This window comes from Myotis daubentonii, chromosome 20 (genome assembly GCF_963259705.1).
Source record: "Myotis daubentonii chromosome 20, mMyoDau2.1, whole genome shotgun sequence".
In the NCBI taxonomy this organism is placed as follows: domain Eukaryota; kingdom Metazoa; phylum Chordata; class Mammalia; order Chiroptera; family Vespertilionidae; genus Myotis; species Myotis daubentonii.
Genome location: NC_081859.1, coordinates 12,330,614 through 12,356,521, shown reverse-complemented (window position 1 = coordinate 12,356,521; position 25,908 = coordinate 12,330,614). Strand labels below are relative to the sequence as shown.

Genomic DNA, 25,908 nt, shown 5'->3' with positions numbered 1-25,908 from the left:
TCAGCGACAGGCAAGACAGACAGGAGGAAACCTAGGGGAGGAGGGTTCCCTAGTGGTTCTTTTGTTGAGTGAAAACAGAGATTGCAGTTCTGATCAGATGTTCACCTTGTGTGACACTGAGAAATATAAGAGAAATAATAAATTTTCCAGAAAAGAAAATAGCTGACGTTTACATTCAAATAGACATTTTAGCCCTGCCAGTGTGGCTCGGTGGTGGAGTGTAGACCCATGTGCCCCGAGGCCATCGGTTCGATTCCCGGTCAGGGGCACATGCCCAGGTTGCAGCCTTTATCCCTAGTGGGGGGCATGCAGGAGACAGGCAGTCAATGTTCCTCTCACATCCATGTTTCTCTTTCTCTCCCTATCCCTTTCCCTTCCCCGCTCTCTAAAATCAATAAAAACATATTTAAAAAAAGAAAAAGAAAAATTTTAAGCTATAACTTAAAGAGAAGATACTGAAAGGGCCTGACACCACTTATGTGCCAAATTTCATATGTTGGTACAAGAACTAAATTCTGTTAAGATGCTGTTTGGGTGTTGTGCGTGTGTGATTTAGTTTTTTGCATTTATTATGCAGGAAATATTGGCGGTTAGTAACATCCAGCTCTTACAAACTGGATTTCTTTTCAATATAGCCCACTGCGACAGTGAGATAGGCTGAAAAAGGTCATGTTTTTCATGAGCTTTGTATTTGATCTGGTGGGATTTTTTTTTTAATCCCATCTGCTATCCTGAATTTGTAGCTTAGTTACCTGAGGCAGGGAGCCTATTAATTAAACAAGTGTGTGTTTTCTTTTCAGATTGCATTCTGAATAGTTACTAGTTGGAAGAAAGGTTCAGATTTGTTGTCATATCTGAGGTTTATAGTACTCACCATCCCTGCGCTGGGAGATCTCCCCAAACCCCTCCTTTTGGTCTTGCTAACACCCTGGGCTTCCCGTGCCTAGTTTCTTCACCCTCCTGAGTCTTCTCGCTGCGTTTATGCACCACATTTTTACAGCTGTCTTCTTGTGTTAAATCATTACGGTAGCTTCTAATTTATTAGAACCAGCCCGTGAATATGAAACAACTTTCCCCGGACAAATGTGTGTTGTCCCTCCCAGCCTCCCAGTCTCAGTTCTGCTCATCATTTTCTTCGATGCCATGTTCTTCAGCAAGTACTCTGATTACATTTGTGGTCCAGGACAATTTAAAAATCAAATTTAGTCCTGGAAACTTTGGAACACAACTGGTTGATAGATTCATTTATAGCTTCTAAAAGCCCTCATTTATGAGTTGATCTTAAACATGCATAGAATAACTCTTGACTTTCTAATAATTTTATGCCATATATATAATACTTATTTGACTGTTGTAATATTCTTATTTAGGTAATGAGAATTCAAATCAGTGAAAAGTCAAGTAATTGTCATAGTTTTACATTTTGATATTTCAAAATTCCAATATATTCTAACTTAACTTTTTTATATGGTTATATTTAGCACCATGCCATTTGCCCAGTAGGTGTTAGATTTATATAGGATTTTATAGATAGGCCTTTAGCATGCTTAATTTAACTCGGAAGCCACCAGAGTTTAGAGCTCAAAATGCAGATTTGCAAAAATTCTTGTAGCTAAAAAGATATTTGTAAATAATTGTACACTCATTAGTGGAAAAGTTAAGATTCATCACATTTTTTATGGCATGTGTATTCTCTTTTCCTGTGTAAGGATAAAGCATTTCAGTAGAATCACCCTTTTCCTTTCTCTTCCTCACTAATTCTGGAAACGCATTTTTGATTGCTTAAATAAAGTATAAGGTTTGAAGGTAGGATTCATGTTTTTTAATGTTATAAATACAGATTATCGTGGATGCTGTCACATAGCTTATCTGTCAATGCACTGATGCATCATCCTAAAGTTAAAATTTCCAGAAAGAAAGACAGGCCTATTCAGTCGTTTATACAGGGCCTCATTGTGGGTTGGCGACATTCGAGTGAAAGCTTTGCAGTCGAGGGAAGTTTGCAGAGCCTGTTACTGGAAAGAACATATGACTTCGGGTTGAATGGTGAAGGGGGCAAAACAAATGGCACCTTTGTGCATGCGTCTTACTTTCCCCGGGGACTTTGCCCTTCTCTATGATGCCGTTTCTCTTTTGTGTCCAGGAAATAAGCACGATGATGGTACCCAGAGCGATTCCGAAAACGCTGGGGCGCACAGGCGCTGTAGCAAACGGGCCACGCTGGAGGAGCACCTAAGGCGCCACCATTCGGAACAGAAGAAGCTGCAGAAGGCCCTGGCCGCGGACAAGCACCAGGACCCGGCAGTCGTAAGTCCCACCGCCTGTATGATTGCATTCTCTGATGGAGACAGTCCCAGCAAGAGAAGGTCTTGTTCTCTCACTCAGAGTGCGGGAGTCTCATGTGAGGACACGACTTACTCCGCGCCACTCGCAAAACTTGCAAAACCCCAATCTCCAGCAGCAGATGCCAAAGTGGTTTCTTTGTCTTTACAGACTAGCTCTGCGCACCGCAGAGGGGGGCATGGTGTTCCACATGGGAAATTGTTAAAGCAGAAATCAGAGGAGCCCGCCGTGCCTGTCCCCTTCCTACCAGCTGCCTTGTTAAGAAGTTCAGGGAGTCTTGGGCACAGACCGAGCCAGGAGATGGATAAAATGTTAAAAAACCAAGCTCCCTCTGCTACCTCTGAAAAGGATAATGATGATGACCAAAGTGACAAGGGCACTTATACCATTGAGTTAGAGAATCCCAACAGTGAGGAAGTGGAAGCAAGAAAAATGATTGACAAGGTAAATAACCGAATCGTGGGGCGATGCTAGTTTTGGGGGGTGGATTTGACTGCGGAAATTACCGCGGAGTCAGCGTGAGACGGTCTCATGCAGGCAGTGGTGTTGGGACCCTAGGATTTGTTAGGGAAACTGTGAGACTAGCAATAAGACCAAATGCTTTCTGATGTTATTCTGCTGATGTTCTGAATTTGCCTGAGTTTCATAGGTAAAGTCCTTGTACATTTAAATTGTCAGGACCTATTACCATTTTTACATTTAAGATAGGGTTTTTAAATAGTATACTTTGACCATTCTCGTTTTGCGTACATTTAAAAACTAAAAGAAAAAAACTATACAAAAAACAGATTGCTATGACTGTTGATATAAACATAAATGTTAGCTGATAATAGTTAATCATAGGTTTCCTGCCTACTACTTCATGTTGGAAGCAGATGAAAATAGATGTTTTAATCAATTTTGTTCTTTTTCTTATTTTCTTAATGTCTTTTCATTTCTATCTTCGGTGATAGAAAAAAAGTGTGAAAACAAAATCCGTTTGTTTGTGGTATTTGGAGCTGAGCGAGGGTATGCCCAGCCATGCTGAATATTTACATTTCAGATTTGTTTTCATGTTACTGGTCAATGTGTCCAGTGATTGCTGTATGGCTTAAAAAGTAGTTTTCCTCAATTTCGCTCTTGGTGATGGAAAGTTGACTTTATAGTGAGCTGTTTGTTTTACTCCCTGGAAGATAGCAGCCTACGTTGGGCCAATGCTGGTCTCTTGTTAAGTTCCTGTTACTCAGCGTGTGAACTGCATTAGCATCGCTTGAAAGCTGTTAGAAAGACGGCCTCTCAGGCCCATCCCGCACCCACGGACCCGGATCTGCTTTGAGAGCAAGCTCTCCAGGTGGTTCATATGCTTGTTACCGTGAGATGCACTAGTTTAAATGATGAGTTTACAGAGTGGTCCTTCAGGGGTAGACAAGATAACCCTTTGAGATCCAGGGCAGTTATGTTTACTTTTATTGTTTTTTAAATATATTTTTATTATTAATTTCAGAGAGGAAGGCAGAGGGAGAGAGAGATGGAAACATCAATGATGAGAGAGAATCATTGATCGGCTGCCTCCTGCACGCCCCACACTGGGGATTGAGCCCGCACCCCACACATGAGCCCCGACTGGGAATCAAACAGTGACCTCCTGGGTCATAGGTAGACGTTCAATCACTGAGCCACGCTGGCGGGGCCACTTACATTTACTTTTAATATCACAATTTTTATTTCCATGTCGGAGTGGGCTCTCTAGTTACAGTGGAGCAGGTATGCAATTTCTAAGCGTGCATTTTCTAAGGAGCACATGCTCCGTGTCTTTTACTGTTGAGATGGAGACCCATCAGTCTAGGAGGTGGATGCGATGTGAGCGCTGTTATGTAGTTGTTGATAATAGAGGTGTGGCAAGTAAGAACCAGAGTTTTATGATTAGATTAAAAGAAGCCTAAGGACGCAGTGTGAGCATAGAAAAGGACTCGTGGGGATTTGGGATTATTTTCATCGTTGGGAGTTGATAATGACATTTCTTTCCTATTATTTTAAAGTTCATAATTTCCCTCTATGAGGACAAGTACATTGCTATTTAAAATACTGTCTAATCTATAATAATAAAAGCACAATATGCTAATTAGACCGGACGTCCTTCCTTTCAGACAAAGCTGCAGTGGGCGGGGGCTGCGGCAGAGGTGGCAGAGGCCCCTGCTGCCATGGCAGCGGCTGGGGCCCCGGCCAAGGCCCTTGCACGAATTTCGTGCATCAGGCCTCTAGTAGAAAATAAAAGAATCAGTTTTGAAAAAAGAGTATGGTAAGAAGTTTTAAAATTCAGATTATTATCAATTTTATGCCTTTGTTTGGTTTATGGAGCTTTTATTTATAATGATTAGCATTTTCTCTATTAGAAGATACTTCAGTGAAGGATTATATTACGGTATTTAAGAACTTGAACATTTGCAGGCAGATAGGTCTGGGATGAAATCTACACTCGACAGATACAAGTATATGCCCTTGAGTATAAGCCTGTTTGTCTTTGCTCTAAAATAAAAGGACTTTCACTGGGTTATACAAAGAATTCAATAAAATGATATACAATGCTTGTCACAATGCCTCTCTTATAATAGGAGGTCCATAAAGCTTAGAGATGTTATCACCCTTACTAGAACTTTCCACATATGAGTCTTTCCACAAGGCACTGATGAAGCCTGGAAAGTTCTCCCAGCGCCGAAAGGGCCCATCTGAAGCCCAGGCGGAACTTCCAGGGCCAGGGAGCGGCCTGGCCAGAGGAGCAGAGAGCCAAGAAAGAAGTCCTTGTAGCAGCTGGGCCCTTAGGAAACTGATGGAGGGGCCCGCCTAACCTGGTGTCCGTCCACCTGCTGTCTGCAATGACCAAAAGCACCTCTTTTTTCCTTCTGTAAAGAGGCTCAGGGTGTGTGTGTGTGTGTGTGCGTGTGTGTGTGTGTGTGTTTAAATATGTTTTTGTTGATTTTAGAGAGAGAGGAATGAAGAGAGAGAGAGAAACATCAATGTGAGAAAGAACTATCCATCAGCTGCCTCCTGCACACCTCCTACTGGGGATCAAACCAGCAACCTGGGCATATGCCTGACCTCCAGGAATCGAACCAGCGACCTTTTGGTGCAGGGGAAGATGCCTAACCAACTGAGCCACACCAGCCAGGGCCAGCCTTAGTTTCAATGACAAATTATATGGCCACACTCTGGATAGAGAAAAGCAAGATTTTAATTTTTTTATTTATTTTTTAATTCTCACCTGAGGATATTTTTCCATTGATTTTTAGAGAGAGTGGAAGAGATAGGGAAAGACAGAGAGTAACATTGATGTGAGAGAAACACGTCGATTGGTTGCCCCCTGCATGGGCCCTGGACAAGGCCCCAGCTGGGGAGGAGCCTGCAACCGAGGTACATGCCCTTAACCGGAATCGAACCTGGAACCCTTCAATCTGCAGGCCAACGCTCTGTCCACTGAGTCAAACTGGCTGGGGCGAGAAAAGCAAGATTTAAAAGCAGGATCCATTTAAGGGAGCCATGGCACTATGTGTCTGAGTAGGTAATTCACAGTCATTCCTAGTTTGGTTGAAGCAGAAAACAGCTGATAAAGTAACGGTGGGGATGAAGAAGAGCCACTGCACTAGCGCGTGAGGACCAAGAAAAAGCTGAGATGCTAGTGGCCCTGGTTACAGCCAGAGGCAAATCCAGGCCAGCCAGTCAGGCTCTGGCAACACAAGCAGGGAGGTGGGAATCAAGTGTCTGACGAAGGAGAAGTAACTGGTGGGTGTGGAGCAAACGGAAACCAGGAAGAGCCAGAATCAGGGCACACGAACTCCGGGAGGCGTAACTAGAGGCATCGTGTCAAATTGCTCAAGAAGCTCTGCCATCCAGTTTCTTTCTCCCTTTGAAGTGGGGTCCACGGGGTGGACGTTGGGCCATGGGCTCTGTCCATCTGAATTTGTTTGGTCCTGAAGACATTTATGTCGTCTCCTTCCTTTTGCTCTCCGTGTCTGAGGGCTGCTTTAGTTAGCCATCTTTATTCAACACCAACTGTGTGCCAGGCTTTGTGTTAGAAGAGATTTTCCATTTTCTAAAAAATTGTATGTAGAGGGATGGAACTACACAAGTGAAAACAGGAATAAAGATAGTCTAATGACTGCTTTGAGGGACATAATCTGTTGGAGGAAGGGTACCAATAGCTCCCAAGAGGGACTCTCAGGTTAAACATGCCTTGGATAACTTCCTGTTTATTCACTTCCTCACTCCCTCATCACACACACACACACACACACACACACACACACACACGCACGCGTGCCAGGGCTGACCAGCAGACCCTGAACAACGGATGAATGGTGACTCTAACACACGTTTCTGTGAAAGAGAGGCTAAGGCACTACTTGGCTATCGCCGCCAAGTCGCCTTGTTCTCCTGCCTCCTTTGGCTTTTATTGTCCTAACAGTTTGAACTAAAATTAACCTCTAGATCAGGGTTGGGCAACCTTTTTGTGAGTGCATGCCAAAACCAGCACAATCTCTGACTCAAAATTCTTCTGCATGCCAACCCTAAGTTTTTGAGAACATGTTACGCCTACTTGATATCTCTTAAGGTGTACATATGTAAAGAACCTTGAAGAAATAATAAAATTCATTCGAGCGACAAAAACACAGGATATGATGATGAAAAATACATTTATTTTTTAATGTATACATGTTATGTAAAATTATTTATCTAAGATGCACCTGCACTGAATTTATCTGAAAAATAAAGTCGATATTAAGAAAAAAATTGTAAATGGAAGATTATAAGAGAGGGTTTCCCGTGCCAGCAAAAGTTACTGGCATGCCATGTTTGGCACGCATGCCAGGGGTTGCCCACCCCTGCTCTAGATACAATCGGCAAGTAAGCATCCTTGAGAAAGTATGTGCTTCTACAAGGCCGGGTCTTTATAGACTAAACATAAATATTCTAGCAAAATACCCCGGGGGATCAGACTTGTTTGGAAAAGTCAAGCTAGTGGCTGCCGCCTTCAATAAAGTCCCCTCAGAAGCCCCCCGACCTTTCAGAGAATCCTCCTTACAGACCTTCCAACCAAGTCCTGTGCTTCCCCTTCTCCCTCCGCCCCCCATCTACACACACGGTTATCAACTCCATGACTGCCGGTGCCTGGCATTTTATACGCTCTCAGTAAAACTTGAATTGAAATGCCAACTGAGCTCATGTTGAAACAGGTGGAATTAATCCCATCGCACACATGTTTGAGCAGGTTTCCACATGTGGAGACGTGTCCAGAAGCACGGAGGCTGGGAGACGTGTTCAGAGGACCGTGTTCCCTTTAGAGAGATGAACTTGGACTAGACTTTGACGGCTCTTGTATATTACAGCGAGGACTCCAGATTTTTATGCTGAAGGCTGTGGGGAGGCATTGAAAACTTCTCAGTAGGGCAGTGATGATCTAATCACCGCCGAGGTGTGAAGAATGGATTAAAAATTGGAAAGGCCCGAAGCAGAGAAGCAATTAAAAGCTGCTGACATGGCCAACATTCAGTTGAATATAAATGTCTCCATCTTCGATAAGAGGTCTGGGCTGAAATACCGACTTGGGAATTACTAGAGAGTAGCTGAATGCAAAATAATAGATGCTTTCACCTAGAAAGAATGTACAACGTGAGGAGAGAGAGTATGAAGTTCTTGGCAACACCAACACTGGTCAAAGGAATACGTGTGAACAAAGAAGCCTGAAAAAAGATCAAACAGAAGAATAAAAGAAATATGATCTTGGGACCAGAAACAGAATTTTTAAAAAAGTGAGTGAGCAACAGTGTCACATAATACACCAGAGTTAGGTATGATAAGCACTGAATGCCTTTTCAGTTTTCCCATAATGCGTTGTATTCCTGGGTGTAAAGAAGAATCTGTCTTAGCATCTTAACTTGGAAGAAGTTGCCTACAGTTTTAAAAAGGATCTCTTTAAAGAGATGACCAAGCCCGGGCAGCGTGGCTCAGTGGTTGAGCATCGACCTACGAACCAGGAGGTCACAGTTTGATTCGCGGCCAGGGCACATGCCTGGGTTGCAGGCTCAATCCCCAGTTGGGGGCGTGCAGGAGGCAGCGGATCAATGATTCTCTTTCTTCATTGATGTTTCTATCTCTCTCTCCCTCTTCCTTCCTCTCTGAAGTCAATAAAAATATATTTAAAAAAAGAATAGAGAGGACCAAGCTAAAATGTCAGATCTGTGTTTTTCTGTGCTGGTTGTAGTGAAATGGTAGTGAGAGCTCTTCCCCAACCCCAGGGTTACAGCATTTGGTGGGTATTTTTGTGCTGTGTGTTTATCAGTAGGTAATCTTATTTTATGCACTGTGCCCAAATTCTTCCTCTTATAGTATTAACACAAATGCCTATTCTCTATAAAGATCTCTTGAGTTTTACATCTAAGCTTACACGGATGCGCTAAAGCAAGTGCTGTTGACGGCTGGATTAAAGGTAATTATCGTCCCCAGTTGTAGTGGTCTCCCCAGCCCCCCCCTTACTCCTCCCTGTTACAGCTAGAGAACCCACCATAGCATCAGTAGTACCCGTTCCTTTTCCCTCCCCACTCCTCTCTCTAGACAGACGCTGCTGGGAGAATATGGTCAGAGCTACTTCCTAGCCTTCCACGCTAAATGAGAACAACTTACAGTGAGCACAGAAAGCTAAATATTAAATAAACAGGGGAAAAATGGTCATTGTAGAGGGCCTCAGGCTCTGTGTTTGGGGGTCAGGGGGAGTATTTCTGTTTTCCATACGTTTCATACCATAAGGCAGTTCTTCCAGACACTTTCCTGCGCTGAGATCTGACTCCTGCCCATCGTGGCAGCAGCCTTCCCCACAAGGCCTCTGATGAGTGCATTCCCTCCCCTCGAGGGGCCTTGTTGCTCGGTGCTGGTTCTAGAGGCAGCAGCTGGTAGAGGAGAAAGAATCCAGAACCAGGAGGACTAACTAGACCAGAGACTCAGGATAAAGGCACGTCGACAGCAGCGAGTCAGGCAGCCCATCGGCAGTCAGTGCTGGGGCCTGGGGCCTGGTGGGAGTGGTGTGGGATGTGATGCTCCAAGCCCTGAAGTTTACAGCAGATGTTAGGCCGGATCCGAGCCAGAGCCAGAGCCAGGGAACCACGGATAACAGGCAACTAGGTGGGCAGTGTCAGCCAGAACCCAGCGGGAAGCAGCGCCCTCCAGATCCATTCAGACAAAATGAGATGTGATGAGATGTGTGAAGGGGCAGGAGGTCAGGTAAGAGCCTGGGACAGTGAGAGAGGACCTTGGAAACAGGCCACTTTACAAGTTGAACTTCATATTTTTCCTACTTCCTTTCAGTCCAGAAATAGTCTGAGTTAATGGGCCAGAGCAAACAGTGCTTCTGCAAAGCTAAATTCTGGCAGCTCGATTTTTCTTTCTTTATACTAATCTTTTTCCTTGGCCCCTATTCACTAAGTGATTTTTCAAATATTTTTATTGGGGTGCCCAGCCAGTGTGGCTCAGTGGTTGAGCATTGACCTATGAACCTGGAGATCACAGTTCGATTCCTGGTCAAAGGCACATGCCCAGGTTGCGGGCTTGATCCCCAGTATGGGGCGTGCAGGAGGCAGCGGATCAATGGTCCTCTCTCATCATGGATGTTTCTATCCCTCTCTCCCTCTCCCTGCCTCTCTGAAATCAATAAAAAAATATGTAAAAATTATTTTATCAGGAGAATTTACTTTTGGTCACTCTGATTGGTGCTCCCCTCCCCTACGTGGCACCCCAAGTCCTTCTTATTAAGTGTGGGAACCCTTTTCTGCCCTGTTACCTCCCAAAGCTCCACCAGGGAACCGCACCTTTCCCAGTCAGAAGCTTAAGATTTAATAGGTTTGCCCCACTCCCTTGTCCCTGTTCCTGTGTGAAATCTGTTAGTTTCCTGGCTGGGAGCTTGTCGGGCTGTGCCCCGTCTGGGCCGCTCTGCCCTGTGTTCCGCACGACCCGCTCCCCAGAGGCGCTCTCTCGCCCGCATTCCCCTTGCGGATCCCCATCAGATCGCCATGTGTTATTTTCGTTAGGGAACTCATCACTAGCTGGTTTATTTTCTGTCCGTCCTTTCTAGAAAGATCTTATTTGTCTTGATCACTTCTGTATTTCTTGTACCTCGAACAGTGCCTACCATGTAGTAGACACTCAGTTTCTTTTTTTTTCACACTCAATATGAATGAGAAGAAAAATTTGATACGCTTTTTCATTTTTATCAATATATGTATGTGGTTAGCTTTATCTTAGCTAATTTATTTTGATGAATTTATAGATGGATCCAATCTCACCAGGCCTCCACGAACAGACTATCCTGTATTATGAAACTAGGTTCTACCTTGATCCTAAAGTAATTTGTTGAAATGTATGGGTTAAAGCCTGTGTTCGCTTAGCTTCTGATAGTATGAAAGGTGCAAAAGAGTGTAGGTTGTGTCAGAAGAAATGTGCAAGTTTCAGGGGAAGCGCCTTGATTGGTAGGAGACTAGAGATGCGTTTGAGTTTCTAGCAGCTCCTCACTAATGACTTAGCACTAAGGATCTTGGCAAGAAGAGGGTGGTAGATGAGCAGCCAGATTTTAGGGATGGAAGGAAGGAATGTGTGACCAGGAAATGAGCCATGAAAAGGAGGGAATTTGGACATGTTAACTATAGGAACATCAGAGTGAGCATCATTTGGAGATAGGAAAGAAGGGTCTAGAAAAAGAATGCTGAGCGCTGATGGGAAAGGAAGAGATTGTGGCTGTAACTCCCCGGGAGTGGGAGGCATCAAAGACACGGGATGGATTCAGGGAGAGGACACACGTTTGGAGAACATGGTTTTATTCAATAGAAGTAAAAGGAAGAATAAAGCCAGATGGTGCCTTTTTTAAAAAAATTGGGGGGAAATTCACATAACATTCACCATTTTAGCCACTTGAGTGTACATTTCACTGGCTTTTAGTCCATTCACAAGGTTGTGCAATCCTCAGCAGTGTCTAATTTCAGGGCATTGTAATCGCCCCCAGAATAAATCTCACTCCCATTAGGCAATCACTTCCTGACCCTCCTTCACTCTGCCCCTGGCAACCCCTCGTCTATTTTCTGGGCTAAGGATTGGCTTATTCTGGACATCTCATAGAAAGTGAATCGTGCAGTATGGGGCCTTTTGTGACTGGCTACTTCCACTCAGCATCTGGTGTTGAAGGTTCATCCATGACGTAGCGCGTGTCAGCTCTTCATTCCTTTTTGTGACTAAATAATGTATCATTGTGTGCATTTATTTACTCATTTGTTGATGGACATTTGGGTTGTTTCTGCCTTCTGACTATTGTGAGTAGTATTCTGCTCTGAGCACTTGTTACCATGATGAATTATAAAACATCTCTCCTGCCTCCATTCTGAGCTCGTTTTTTTCTAACAATTTTGTCTGAATTTTAAATTTAAAAGTTGATTACAAATAGGTCATACAAATTCTCTGGTAAGCATTCAGAACCATTTATTCCACCGAATTCTGAATTTTTAAAATGCAGTTAGAAGTGTAATACCCTTAAAGTATGAAGACAGTGTTAGCTTTTGATGTCCTCTTTGCTTTCTCATGCAAGTTATCACAAATGGATGTTTCTCTACCTACACACAAAAATGGTGATACGGATTTCCAGCTGGCCTGGCATTGCTCTCATTAATTTCTCAAAGCACTAGCAAAAATATGGGGATGCGCCTCGAAGGCTGCTTTCCCCATGCAGTGGTCCTTCAGGCTCATTACTTGTCTGGAAAATAAATAAAAGTTACTTCTCTGACAGATATATGTACAGCATCTCCAGTGGGTTAAAGGGAATCCATAGACCGGCATTTGAGTACTCTCTATACAGCTCAGCTTCCTTCCTAAAAGCATTACCACTTTGTGTTTGTCTTTGTCCTCCATTATCAGTTCAAAATAGTGTCAGAAGTGATTTGGAGAGATTGATTATATTTTATTAGAAACTGCTGGTGCTTAGATGTTTGAGACAATCAAGGTTTGGAAATCCATCTTATGATTAGCATTAAAATCAGCAAATCAGAAAATCGAGGTAACTTGTAAGTTATGCCAATGAGATCCAACATGCAGGTCATCATCACACGTGGCTATTTTTATCTTCCACTTTCCAACTTGAGTTGGCTTTTTTTTTTTTCTAGTAGTAATGATGAAAATAAGGAGATAAACCAGTAAATTGGGAGATGAGGGACTTGAGTTAGAAAATGTTTAAATTTTAAGACAGCCCAAATAACTGGAGGAGCTCTGATTTGCCTTCTGCTCAAGTGGGGTCAGAGGCAGAGCACATAGAAAAATATACTTAGTATTTCCTGCTTCTTGTTGTTAAACTAATTCCAATGTTTAGCGAAATGAAGCAGGCTTGTCCCTTCTGTCTATGTGCTTCCAATTGTAAGTAAAGTTCCTATTTGATCTGAATGTGATAATATACAATTTGTTCTTTTTGTATTTTATTGAATGTATTGGGATGATGGTTAATAACATTATATAGCTTTCAGGTATACAATCCTATAATGCAGCGGTTCTCAACCTGTGGGTCGCGACCCCTTTGGCGGTCGAACGACCCTTTCACAGGGGTCGCGTAAGACCATCCTGCATATCAGATATTTACATTACGATTCATAACAGTAGCAACATTACAGCTATGAAGTAGCAACGAAAATAATCTTATGGTTGGGTCACACATGAGGAACTGTATTTAAAGGGCCAGAAGGTTGAGAACCACTGCTATAATGCATCCTCTGTATGTTGTATTGTGTGTTCACCAACCCAAGTTACCAACTGCTCTTAAAGCAAAAATAATTTGAATACTGAACGTTTCAAGAAACTATTAATCATAATTCTTGAAACTAAAGTTACATTTGAACTAAATACTAGGTAATGAGGCCATCTAGTGGTAAAATTCCCAAGTTTTAGTCATTTTGAAAACCTGACATCTGCCTTAGTACATGTGAACTTCAGAACTTAACAGATAGATGTTTTGTATGATCATTACACACTTTTCTAGAAATTACCTTAAACAAAGGTATTTTTCCCTTTTAAAACAGAATGAAGTCCCCTTGGTTATGTTCTGAAGCTCCTTTCTACAAAGTGTTAATTCACACACAGGATATTTTTCCTGATTTTGTAATCAGGGCCACGACTGAGTTCTGTAACTAATAAGCATTGAGAACACAGTAGAGACTATGGAATGTTCAAGTTTATGTAGTTAACATTTCTTCAGTTTCTTTGGCAAAATGGGGGCCTATTATGAGCAAGAAAATTAGTAAGACTCAGGTCCTGCCCTTAAAAGCACGTGATTGTTGGTCTCTGTATTTAGAATATTTCAAGTGTCCACCAGAGACAGTCTGCTTATTCAAAATCTGCTAATCAGTGTGATAGACCCAGAAATCTGCATTTCAAATAAAGGCCTGTGAGTGATTTTTAGGTGCATATAGTTTGAGAATCATGCTATATCCTATACAAAGACAATACAATCAAGTCTGTTATTTGGGAACTTAGTTATATGCATAAATTTAATTCATGTATGTAAATGTTAAACATTTGTGAGGAAGGAACACATAAAATCCATCATGCATTTATTGTTTCTCAACAATAAGAGAACAAAGACACAAACTGAAACAAGAAGTGGTATGTTTAACTCTGCATGATTACAATGTTCTCGACATCTTTTACCAAGTGACGTGTAACCTCCTGAATATTTCTTAGTAGCAAACAGTACATTTGCTAAACATTCAGAAAGGACACTTACATTAATGTGAGCTGCCACTGCCCTGTTGACGGCCCAGCTTTCTCTCCACGTGGATATTACCTCGTCATTAAACAAGTTTGCTCTCGTGATTGCAATTAATTTAGAATATCTTTATTTGCCCCTGAAGTTACTGATAGCATTCACATATTAACCTGACTTCTCATTTATAACATGATCTTCTCCCCCTAGGTGTTTGGAGTGGATGACAGTCAGGATTATAACAGGCCTGTTATCAATGAGAAGCAGAAAGACCTGATAAAAGACTGGGCTCTCGGTTCGGCCGCAGTGATGATGGAGGAGAGGAAACCGCTGGGCACGCCTGGCTTTCACAATACGGAGGTACCGTCTGCCCTCGACTTCACCTCTTTCATGCACAGATGTGAATTCCAGTCATTTTAAAAATAATTTTTAAACAAAATCTTAGTGATTTCAGAGAGGAAGGGAGAGGGAGAGAGAAACATCAATGATGAGAGAGAATCATTGATCGGCTGCCTCCTGCATGCCCCACACTAGGCATCGATGCCCTGACCGGGAATCGAACTGTGACCTCCTGGTTCATAGGTCAGCGCTCAACCACTGAGCCACGCTGCCCGGCTTCATCATTTTTAATGATATTAAGTTATGTATATGTCCCCTTGTACAAGACTCCTAAAAATGAAATCCTCCCAAGGTATTTGTTTCTAACAAAAGCCCAAAGCCATCATGCAGTAATTCTGTTTCTGTTCTTTTACTGTGTTCTTTCAAATTATTATTCTGTTGTCAGTGAGGGAAAATGGTAGCTTTCAGTAAGCAGTGAATGAGCTATACGCTCGCTTCTCTAATTGGCATTATTAGAGAAAACAAGCAATATACACGGCTCATACTTTCTCGGAGGTCACGATTCAGAATGGAAACCTATGCGAGGGCATGCCTGATAGATGCAACTTGTGACCTCAGGCAGTGTCATTAGAGAAGAGTGAAACTGGTCAAGGATGGCTTAGTGAAGGTGGTTATAGAGTCAGCATGGTATGTCAGGGCGGAAAGACCCGAGTTCAAATCCCAGAACTGCCACTTCTGACTTGGTCACTTCCCCTCTCTTTCTTCAGTTTTCTCATCTCTACAAATGGTATCCTATATTATAAAGATGTAATATGCAAATGGTCATACTGTGTAACGACTGGATCAGGGATCAGCAGGAGGGTGGGGCAGCAGCTATAATCAGGTAGCAGAGAGCTACAGAAGGGGGCAGGGCAACAAGCTATAGCGGGGTGCGGGGGGGCAGGGCGGAGGGAACTACAGGAGGGCGGGGCAGCAGGCGGAGAGCTATTGGAGGGCAACAGTGAGCTACTGGCAAGCTACTGGCACATGGATTCGTGCACAGAGCTACTAGTTTTTAATAAATCTGTTTGCCAGGAGTTTAATAAGGTGTATAAAGCACCCAGCATAGTAATTGCCTGCGTTGAGAGTCTACCCCTGGTGGTGGTCAGTGTGCATCATAGCGACCAGTCGTTCTGCCATTCAGTTGATTTGCATATTAGCCTTTTATTATATAGGATGAGGAAATGTAATCAATGATAATATAGGAATCTGAGGTTTAAGTATTGCTTTGTGTGACAGGTTAATGTGACTAACTGGAATTCTCTGCCAAGAGAAGCAGGTTTGAGCAGACTGCATTATCGTGTTTCCTTGTTTTCTCCCTTAGGAAGGCACGGCTGCATCTGGAAGCAAGCGCTGGGTTTCACAGTGGGCCAGTCTGGCTGCCAACCACACGAGGCATGACCCAGAAGAAAGGACCATGGAGTTGTCTGTCCCTGTTCCTTTAGAGAATGGTATTTTCTGTGTGTGTCTGCGTAAATAACACATCAGTCTTAAAAACAAGCTAAATCTATACAGTGAGCAGTAAATTAAACCCAAATAAGCATATTCACATATGTTCATGCTTATGCTCCATATATCATTTTAATTTCACTAACATGGAAATCATTAACATTAATTCACACTGGTGACAGAGATAATTTGTAGATGAAGCACATAAATACACAAGTGTATATAATGTATATGAAAATTTGAAAAGACCAACACAATTCCAAATCATCCCATACAACAAATATTTAAGTGCTACTTTCTGCCATACGTCAATAAAAAAGATTCTACTTAATCTACTAACTGCATCTTTTGTAAATCTATGTAATGTGATTTTTATTACCTTTTAATTATATTTCTGCAAACTGAAATATAGGTTTTAAAAAAAAACACACAAAATTATATGCCTCTAATGATATTATTAGATTCAGTTCATTACATTCTTATTAAAAAACCCTCAAGGAGAATTTGCATGCGGTCTTTTTTTTAATCTGTATTCTTTGTTATCCTTAGAAATGGAAATAGAAATTTATTTTGTCCCTGGCTTGTGGCACCCCCACAATCTGGTTTAGGAATTTTGTAAACATTAGTCAGCAATTCTTTGAACAAGATACACAACCGTGTACTGGGAAAGCTGTAGCCTTTACCAATCAGGAATTGTAGTGGTTGTTGGTATGGCCAAAGTGTTTGGAAAGACAGAGTAATTTACAGGTTGGTTCACAGAAACTAGTCCGTGATTGGGAAACAGAAACCAGACGGAGGAGCTGGGTACATTTACAGAAAGAATCCACTATAAAATTATAAGTATTAACTGTGGGAAGTAACGCTCTACCCTTGTTGTAAGAAATAGTAGACTACCATGGCCAGTTGGGCTCAGTGGATAGAAGGGTCCCAGGTTCCATTCTGGTCAAGGGCATGTTACCTCGGTTGCAATTTTGATCCCTGGGCCCTGGTCAAGGTTTGTGGGGTAGGCAACCAATCGATGTGCCTCTCTCACATTGATGTTTCTCTCTCTCCCTCTCTCTCTCTCTCTCTCTCTCTCTCTCTCTCTCTCTCTCCCTTCCTCCCTCCCACTTCCATCCACTCTCTCTGAAAATCAATAGAAAAATATCCTCGGGTGAAGATTAACAACAACAAAAAGAAATAGTAGACCTTCATTATCTCTTTCCTATTGTAAATGAATTTATTTAGATGAGCTGATAAATCCACTTAAATATAAAGTGTTCTTTTAAATATTTGTCCAGTGTGAGAAATGCTAGAAATATACTAAAAGATAAAATAGCTGTTATATATTTTAGATACTTCAAGTAGCAAAGAGATAAGACATAAAATAATTTATGATTAATTACTCAAAGTTAAATCAGTAAGTTTAATATTTTCTTGCATCATAATCATTGTATTGCTATGAAATTTAAATGCTAAACTTTTAGAATTGTAATGGGGAACAAAAGACCTATAAAAGCTATATCTAGCATATTTTTCCCCACTTATCTTCAAAGATTAGGATGCTCTGTGTGTTAATTTATATTTCTCTGAAAGATGTGTCCCTCATTTCGAAACACATTCCATTTATTCAGGAAAATCTCCCGTATTTTCAAGTTCTCTTACATGAAAACATGAATATATGTATTTTCTCACTGGCTTCTAATTATTTGAAAAAGAGAAAGTGATCGTGTATTTCTCTATGAGGCCTTAATACACCAGACCACCAGAATTTAATATCCCTGCATTTGTAAAATTATGACAAATCCTATCAGCTTTTTTCATACTTATAATTGAAAAAATTCTTCTAATCAGCTTTGAATTTTATTTTTAGAAAAACTTGTTAAAGTCCCCATTTTCTGTTTTACTTTGGAAATCCAATTTATTCTCTCAGGTAGATAAAACGCTTATTAAAAACTAGGTATATTATTCTTCTTTACCATGTCATTGAAAGTATAGCAAGTAAACAGGGTTACTAGGCATTCTTTGTGCAATTCTGTAATCTGCTAGTTAGAGTCTGTTATCTTGAGCAGAACTTAGAGGATGGGGTAAGTCACAAACGCAAGAGTGACCATGGTGAGCTTCCGTGAAACATGTTAAAAGACAAGGAGGCAGCAGATCTACATTTCAGATCAGACGACCCTCATTTTCATCTCGGACAGTTTACTTTCCTGCCTCCCTGGTCAGTCATCTGCCTGTTTGTGCACTTGGCACTGTACTTGCCTTTTAAACTACTCTGTCACAATGCTGGCTTATTTAGTCAAAGTTTTATTTTATACTTAAGGCTTTGCTTCACTTACACTTCAAACCCCAGTGTAATATGGTGTTTTTTGTGTTTTCACTTTTGGTCCTGATTTCTGCCTTGTGGTTCTTTTTTGCAGATGCAGATTTCAGTGAGTCTGGCATTTCCGTGAGAAGCAGCGGCTCCGCAGCCTCCCTGGCTGGCCATGGAGAGAGGAGGCGGCGGACCCTGCCCCAGCTTCCCAACGAGGAAAAGGCTCTTGAGAGCTCCCGAGCCAAGGCCCTGACGCCGAGGTCGGAGATCGGGGAGAAGCAGGACACGGAGCTCCAGGAGAAAGAGGCCCCGTCGCAGGTATACCAGAAAGACAGGCAAGATGCCGACCGAGCCCTGGGCAAGGTGAGCAGGGCGGTCAATGGGGAGACCCTGAGAACCGGGGGAGATCACAAAGCCCTCCTGCACTTGGGCCTCTCCTCTCCTGGGAAGGAGAGACATGAAGCCGACAAGGAAGCTTCTTTGGTTAAGCAAACATTAGCCAAAATTCAGCACCCAGAGCCAACGGAACAGGCACAGTGGGCACCTACTAAATTAGCTTCCAAAAATGCGTCGGGTCCGGTAGAGAGAAGTAGGGAGGAATCCCTTAGACAGGACTCACAGCCTCATGAAAAAATCCCGGGACATTGTGCAAGCAAAGGAGAGAGGGCGATGCCAAGTGAGGGCAAGCGCAGAAAAGCCGACGAGCTTCTGAAAGGCCACCCTCCCAAGGGAGGGGACAAGAAGGACTCCTCCAAGCCCTTAGTGCGACAAGGCAGCTTCACCATCGAGAAGCCCAGCCCGAACGTCCCCATCGAACTGATCCCCCACATCAACAAGCAGACGTCAGCGACACCCCCTCCCTTAGCGTTGGCATCCGCCAGCAGGCTACGCGACAGGAGTGACTCTGTGGACGCCGACTCCAGTCTGGACACCACCCTCATTCTGAAAGACACAGAAGCCGTCATGGCTTTTCTGGAAGCGAAACTGCGAGAAGATAATAAAACTGATGACGGCCCAGAGACCCCCAGTTACAATAGAGACAACTCGATCTCCCCGGAATCGGATGTGGACACAGCCAGTACCATCAGCCTGGTCACTGGAGAGACAGAGAGGAAGTCAACCCAAAAGCGGAAGAGTTTCACCAGCCTCTACAAGGACAGGTGTTCCTCCGGGTCTCCGTCCAAGGACGCTGCCAAACCCTCTGGTGGTGCTAGGGAGAAGGGGGAGAAGAAAACAAAAAGCCGCTCCACGGATGTCGGGTTGAGAGCAGATGGGCGGAAATTTGTCCAGTCCAGTGGGCGCATGAGACAGCCTTCGGTAGACTTGACAGACGACGACCAGACCTCCAGCGTCCCTCATTCTGCCATCTCTGACATTCTGTCATCTGATCAGGAAACTTACTCTTGTAAACCCCACGGGAGGACTCCACTTACCTCAACTGATGAGCACGCACATTCCAAGCTGGAGGGAAGCAAGGGGACCAAGTCCAAGACGTCCCCGGTGGCCCCCGGCTCGGCCAGTAAGTCCACCACCCTCCCCAGACCGCGGCCCACCAGGACTTCCCTCTTGCGCCGCGCACGGCTTGGGGAGGCTTCAGACAGTGAACTTGCCGATGCCGACAAAGCCTCTGTTGCTTCTGAAGTGTCCACCACAAGTTCAACGTCCAAACCCCCCACGGGAAGGCGGAACATCTCGAGGATTGATTTGTTGGCTCAGCCTCGGAGGACGAGGCTCGGCTCACTGTCCGCTCGCAGCGACTCGGAGGCGACCATCTCCAGGGGTAGTGCCTCTTCAAGGACCGCAGAAGCCGTCATTCGAAGTGGAGCCAGACTGGTCCCGTCGGATAAATTTTCTCCGAGAATTCGAGCCAACAGCATCTCGAGGCTCTCAGACTCCAAGGTCAAAAGTATGACCTCAGCGCATGGCTCACCTTCAGGTAAATTGGATCCAGATATGCTATAATATTAGCATATTTATTTTGTGTTGTGGGCCTCCTGTTTTAAAAAATTAAATCTCCAAAGTTGTTTCCCCAATATTCAACAGAAAGGTTACTCTAGAGAGAGTTTTTTCCTATAAAAATTATTTTAGCTTAGTAAGTAGAAAATTCAGAAGTCTCATACACTTCCAATCAATATCCTGGAGTAAAATAGAAATTTCAAAATTAGACAAATACTGAAATGATCTTGGAGATTTAATTGTCTAGTTCAGTGGTTCTCAACCTTCCTAATGCTGCGACCCTTTAATACAGTTCCTCATGTTGTGGTGACCCCCAATTTCATTGTTACAAATTGATCATAATTAAAGCATAGTGATGAATCACAAAAACAATATGTAATTATATATGTGTTTTCCGATGGTCTTAGGCGACCCCTGTAAAAGGGTCGTTCGACCCCCAAAGGGGTCGCGACCCACAGGTTGAGAACCGCTGGTCTAGTTGGTGAGATACCTGGATTTGTCTGTCAAAATTAGATAGGAATTATTGCCTGGTTTAGATCATAGGAATTAGTATTTTGCTCCTAAAAGCATGTGTTTAACTTTCCAATATCCTCACCTAATTCTAAGCCCTTATGAACCCGAAGAAAAGCATTCTGCATTTTCTTACTCCTTTGAGAGCTGAAGGAAATCATCAATATTTTGCCCTTTCCCCCCCCCTATTTATTTTGAAATGTCATATGCCTTACTTAGACTTTTAAAAGTTAGAGCTGTTGATGGTCGGGCAGGTGAAACTAACCCGTGATCTATTTCAGTGAAAGAAGATGGATTCGTTAAGAAGTCCCTAGGCTCGTAGGTCAGAGTGGGCTGTAGAAATCTAACTTCTGATTAGAAGTAGCTTCTGAGCATCATCTCACAAAGCACTATCATATTTAACCACATAAAAAAACCAGCTGTCCTTACCATAATCTTTACAAAAACTACATATTCCCCACTAGATTTTAACTGCTTCTGGCACATTTGTCTGTTTCTGTACTTCACATTGAGAGCTGAAACCCATGGAAATACTCGCGACCCCTTTGGCAATGACACAGATATTTGGGTGCCCTGTAGACATGGTCCTATTACTTCATAATCAGCCTCAGATGTGGGTGTGGCTGAAAAGGCCCGCCTGGGGGTTGGGGAGAGCCAGCTGTTAAAAACTTTAAGCTTCTTTAGCCTCAGACAGCAAGTATCTCAGCGCTAAGTCCTGAGTTAGAGTGACAGGAAAGTCGGTAGGCAGTTTTTTTATTTTTACACCTGCACAGTAGAGCCTGCCAGACCCAAAGCTAACAGCACTGTTCATGTGTTACTTGTTTTCATTTTTTATTCCTCCTCCTCTCTCTTCACTGCTGCTTCCTCCACTCTATTCACCTTTCCATCTCTGCCCTGGTCAGGGGGTGTGGTGATGGTGGTCCTACCTGTGGTAGGAATGAGTGGAGTAGACTGAAGGTAGCATATACTCATGGTTCCACAAAGAAGACAAGCATTTTCCCCATTGCCCCATCCTCTTGTTTTTACCCTTCAAGTTTTAGTTGGTGGTTCATAGATTGATTGCCAAGTATTTTTAAACGTTCTTATTGATTTTAGAGAGAAAGGAGAGGGAGAGAGAAACATTGATGTGAGAGGAACATCCATCAGCTGCCTCCTGCATGCCCCCTACTGGGGATCAAGCCCACAACATGGGCTGTGTCCTGACTGGGAATCAAATTGGTGATCTCCTGGTGCATAGGTTGACACTCAATCCACTGAGCTACACCAGCCAGGCTGATTACCAAGTATTTTTTTATTTTAAATATATCTTATTGATTTTTTACAGAGAGGAAGGAAGATGGATAGAGAGTTAGAAACATTGATGAGAGAGAAACATCAATCAGCTGCCTCCTGTACACCCCCTACTGGGGATGTGCCCGCAACCAAGGTGCATGCCCTTGACTGGGATTGAACCCGGGACCCTTCAGTCCGCAGGCCGACGCTCTATCCACTGAGCCAAACTGGTTAGGCTGATTACCAAGCATTTTAAACTAACTACTACTACCTCTTGGTTTATGTTTACTCAGTGTTATACTGTTGTTCCTTAGGGCTCTACCTCTTCAACTCACATTTGCTTTGTGCCCCATTCTGTGAGGTGTCCTCTGATATGTTGCTTGTTTCGTCACCTCATCTCTAAGTTCACAAAGCGTTTCGGTACCCCCTGTCCTAACATAGGTTGTAGCATGGGCTGTGTGTTACCCAGTTGCATGGGACACCTCTTCCTCTGTCCTCATTGTAGCTCTTAACACGCGAGCGATCTGGGGCTGCTCCTCAGTGTCTGACTTAAGGGCTTATTTGAGATGCAAACCAAAAGTGATGACTTCAGCAAGTCTACGAGGCAGCTGTAAGATGTCATGTTATCTTCACATCTTTAAGGATGAGTTTTTTTCCGGCTTCTTTGAACACAGAGCTTGACAAACATGCAGTTTTCTGTGTCCATGAAGTACCTGAATTGTTCACGGACATTCTCTAGGGCACACTGAGGTATGAGATCTTAGCCGTCATACTTAAGAGCAGTGTGTTAAATAATTAAAATCACGGGGTGTAACAGCTGGCAGTTATTCCGTTCAGGTAGCTAAGGCAAGAGATGAAATCACCTGCTCTGGTCACATAGCTGTGAAGGGGCAAGATGAGAATCCAAGACTGGACTCCACTGGGTTACACATAAGAAGCCAATACACAACATGAAGGTCTTTGTCATTCTGACCTTTTACCAAGTTCATGTTCCTCCTGAGGCCACGTTCCCCGTCAGGACCCGGCATTGTATATCCAGATTCTCCCAAGATGCACATTTACATTTTATCTAGAAAGACAGGCCAGAATATGTCAGTCAGTGGTACAATATCACAGTAGCTACATGGGGTGGGTAGTTAAAAACAGACAGACATACTTTTATGATGTTGCTAATTGAATTGTCTTTGATATTATGATGTTTGTACTTAAGATAATTATAATATCTTGAGTGGAAAAAGAAAATAAAATTCTTAGCTTCTGAAATATGATTTAAAGGAATATGTGATCAGTGTTGCTATGCATACTGTAAACTTTAAAAATCTTTGAACTATCTGTTCCTAGAGCCTATGATAGAGCCCAAATTGGCATATGTAAAAATAATCCTGTAATAATTCATATTTCATATTTTAGGCTATGCCTAAAAAAGGTTTTCAAAGAAATATATATGATAAAAACAGAAAAGTGGAAATCTCTGATTTAGCAAAATTAAGAGTGAAGGTTTTTTAATTCTTTAATTCTGATGTAATATACTTCTAGTTTAACTAGTTTTTTCTCAAAAATACTCCTTCAATTAGCATTTAATATCATTATATAGAAACGTCCAGATCTATATTAATAAGATCTGTTTTAAACTAAGTACCCTGAATTGTCAAAATAAAGTAGTCGACTTTCATTATGTTTTAAGTATACATTCTAAAAAATAAAAACAACACTTTAATATCCTTAGAATTTTTTTATACTGCTTTTTATATTCTAGTCCTCAAAATTTATAGATGGGGGGATTAAATGTTGGGTATTCATGGCTTAAGTTATTTCTCAGGGATCTTTTCCTCAATGATCTTATTGGTACATGCTCTTAAAAATACATATGTTTGTGGTTTAATTTCCCACAAAAGTATTATTATATGAAGATGTGGTGCTTACTGTCTGAAATGCTTTTGTTACATCTATGAATATGCATGTGTTTTAAAAGCAACAAAGTTTTGGTAACAGTAAAAGAAATCAGACCATTCGTACATAAATGATCCTAATAACCTTTCCATTTTTTAATTTTCTAGATCATGGTATGTTTTTATAGTGGCTATAGTTTATTCCACAAGAAGGGAGTATTGCATAATTGTATAACTAAAATAAGCTTATAGTTAATGTAGCTGAGATAATTTTCAGGTTAGCTATGAAACTAATTAAGCCCATCTTAGAACATCCTCTCATTTTATTATATGTGCTACTCAACACCACACCAACCAAGAAACCTCTCAGAGATTGGCCTTTCAAATACCTCCATGCATACTTTCAATCAAATGATTTATCTGAAATGCCTTAGTAATGCCAAGATATCAGATAAGCCTAATGATATCAAATTAAACTTAATTCTATAAATCAGCGGTTCTCAACCTGTGGGTCGCCTAAGACCACCCTGCATATCAGATATTTACATTACGATTATAACAGTAGCAACATTACAGTTATGAAGTAGCAACGAAAATAATTTTATGGTTGGGTCACAACATGAGGAACTGTATTTAAAGGGCCAGAAGGTTGAGAACCACTGCTATAAATGATTTTACCTAAGCAGATTAAAATTCAAGAGGCTGAAGTAACATTTTTCTTCAACACAGGTAGAAATATGAAAGTCTATTGTTCTATGAGAAATTGAGGATGCCTTTTAAAAAAAAAATTAGTCTAACTGGAAATATTTTCTAACATTTACTTGTCACACAATCAGAATAGTAAGGGATGAGTTTTGAACTTGGAGTCAGTAGACTTGGCTTTGCGTTAAATAAGGAAGGGCCTCTCTGGGTTGTTTCTTCTCTATTTTAGGCTGTCTAACGTCTAAGGCCATTCTATTCTACAATTCTGTTACATGCATAGGCATTGGGGAAAGTTAAAAACACTCTAACTTGAAGTTTCTTTTGCAAGAACTAGCAGATTATAGAGATTTTCTTCAGATAAATGTATAGCTGCTATCATTAGGAAGCAAGGCAAAAGGTATTAAAAGAGGTTCTTTAGAAATAGCAGGTCAGAGGCCCTGGTATTAAAGTCCCTTTCCCAGCCCCTTCTCCCCAGTAGTCGTTTTGCTCTGTTTTAACTTCAGTCTGTGCTGTTACTAGACAAGCTGAGGGGTCCAGAAATACCTGAGCTCTGCTGCCTAGTGCACTGTGTGTGGCGTGTTTTCCACTGGAAAACTAACCCTTAAGTCCTGGAAGAGCAATCATTTTCACTTCTCTGCTATACCCTACTTACTTTCTCTCTCATTTTACCCTCAATTTTAGAACAAACCTAGATATGCTACCTTCCTGTTTTACAGTATGTTTTATTCTTTTGGTTGCTTTTCCTTTTAAAGATGTTATTAGAAGCTATCACCATTTTACTGCTTCTTAAAGAGACCTAAAAAAATACGTGGAAAGTTTATGAATTTCTTATGAAAATGAAGTGTTTATTTTTTTTCTCCAAAATTTCTCCACAATTTTCTGATCTTGGGACTCAGATTATTAAAAGTTCATTCTAGTGTGGCTCTGCTTATGTACTGTCACATGGTGTGTAACACACATTAGTAGCACGTGGTCTCCGCTTCTCATTCTGCTTTTCTGCGCTCTGCCACTCATGAACCATATCAGCTATTGTGGCCATTCTTTCTAAATTACCCACCTCGGTCCCATCATACCTGCTTGTGGTTTCATATCTCCTGCAGTTTATGAAAACAAAGTCTTTGTTGTTGGCATTGCTCTCTCCAAACAATTTTCAGTAATGGGTATGGTTACCATAGTTTCCAAATCAGGAAGGTTAATCTAACAAATGATCTTTTCCTTATTTAACAATTTCCTTTTATGAACAATATGCTAAGGTACCAATATAAACATTTAACATTAAATGAAACGCCTTTAATGAAAAGTATGAATTTGTTTTGCCATTTACTGATGCTTTTAGCCATATTTTAATTGGTTTTCCGTATTTC

The 25,908-nt window shown here is 42.0% G+C and overlaps 1 protein-coding gene across 10 annotated transcripts in view; it reads left to right on the top strand.

The window, feature by feature from the left end:
- CEP170 (centrosomal protein 170) overlaps positions 1-25,908 on the top strand; it is a 104,773-nt gene that overhangs the window by 58,035 nt on the left and 20,830 nt on the right. For 5 of the 10 annotated variants that reach the window (XM_059677337.1, XM_059677339.1, XM_059677336.1 and 2 more), the window contains 5 exons: positions 2,144-2,307; positions 2,494-2,787; positions 14,306-14,455; positions 15,798-15,924; positions 18,322-20,151. In XM_059677337.1, coding sequence (XP_059533320.1) covers positions 2,144-2,307; positions 2,494-2,787; positions 14,306-14,455; positions 15,798-15,924; positions 18,322-20,151 — 2,565 coding nt within the window. Of the gene's footprint in view, positions 1-2,143; positions 2,788-14,305; positions 14,456-15,797; positions 15,925-18,321; positions 20,152-25,908 lie in introns of all 10 variants that reach the window. The other 5 variants (XM_059677341.1, XM_059677338.1, XM_059677340.1 and 2 more) reach the window with 2 other exon arrangements.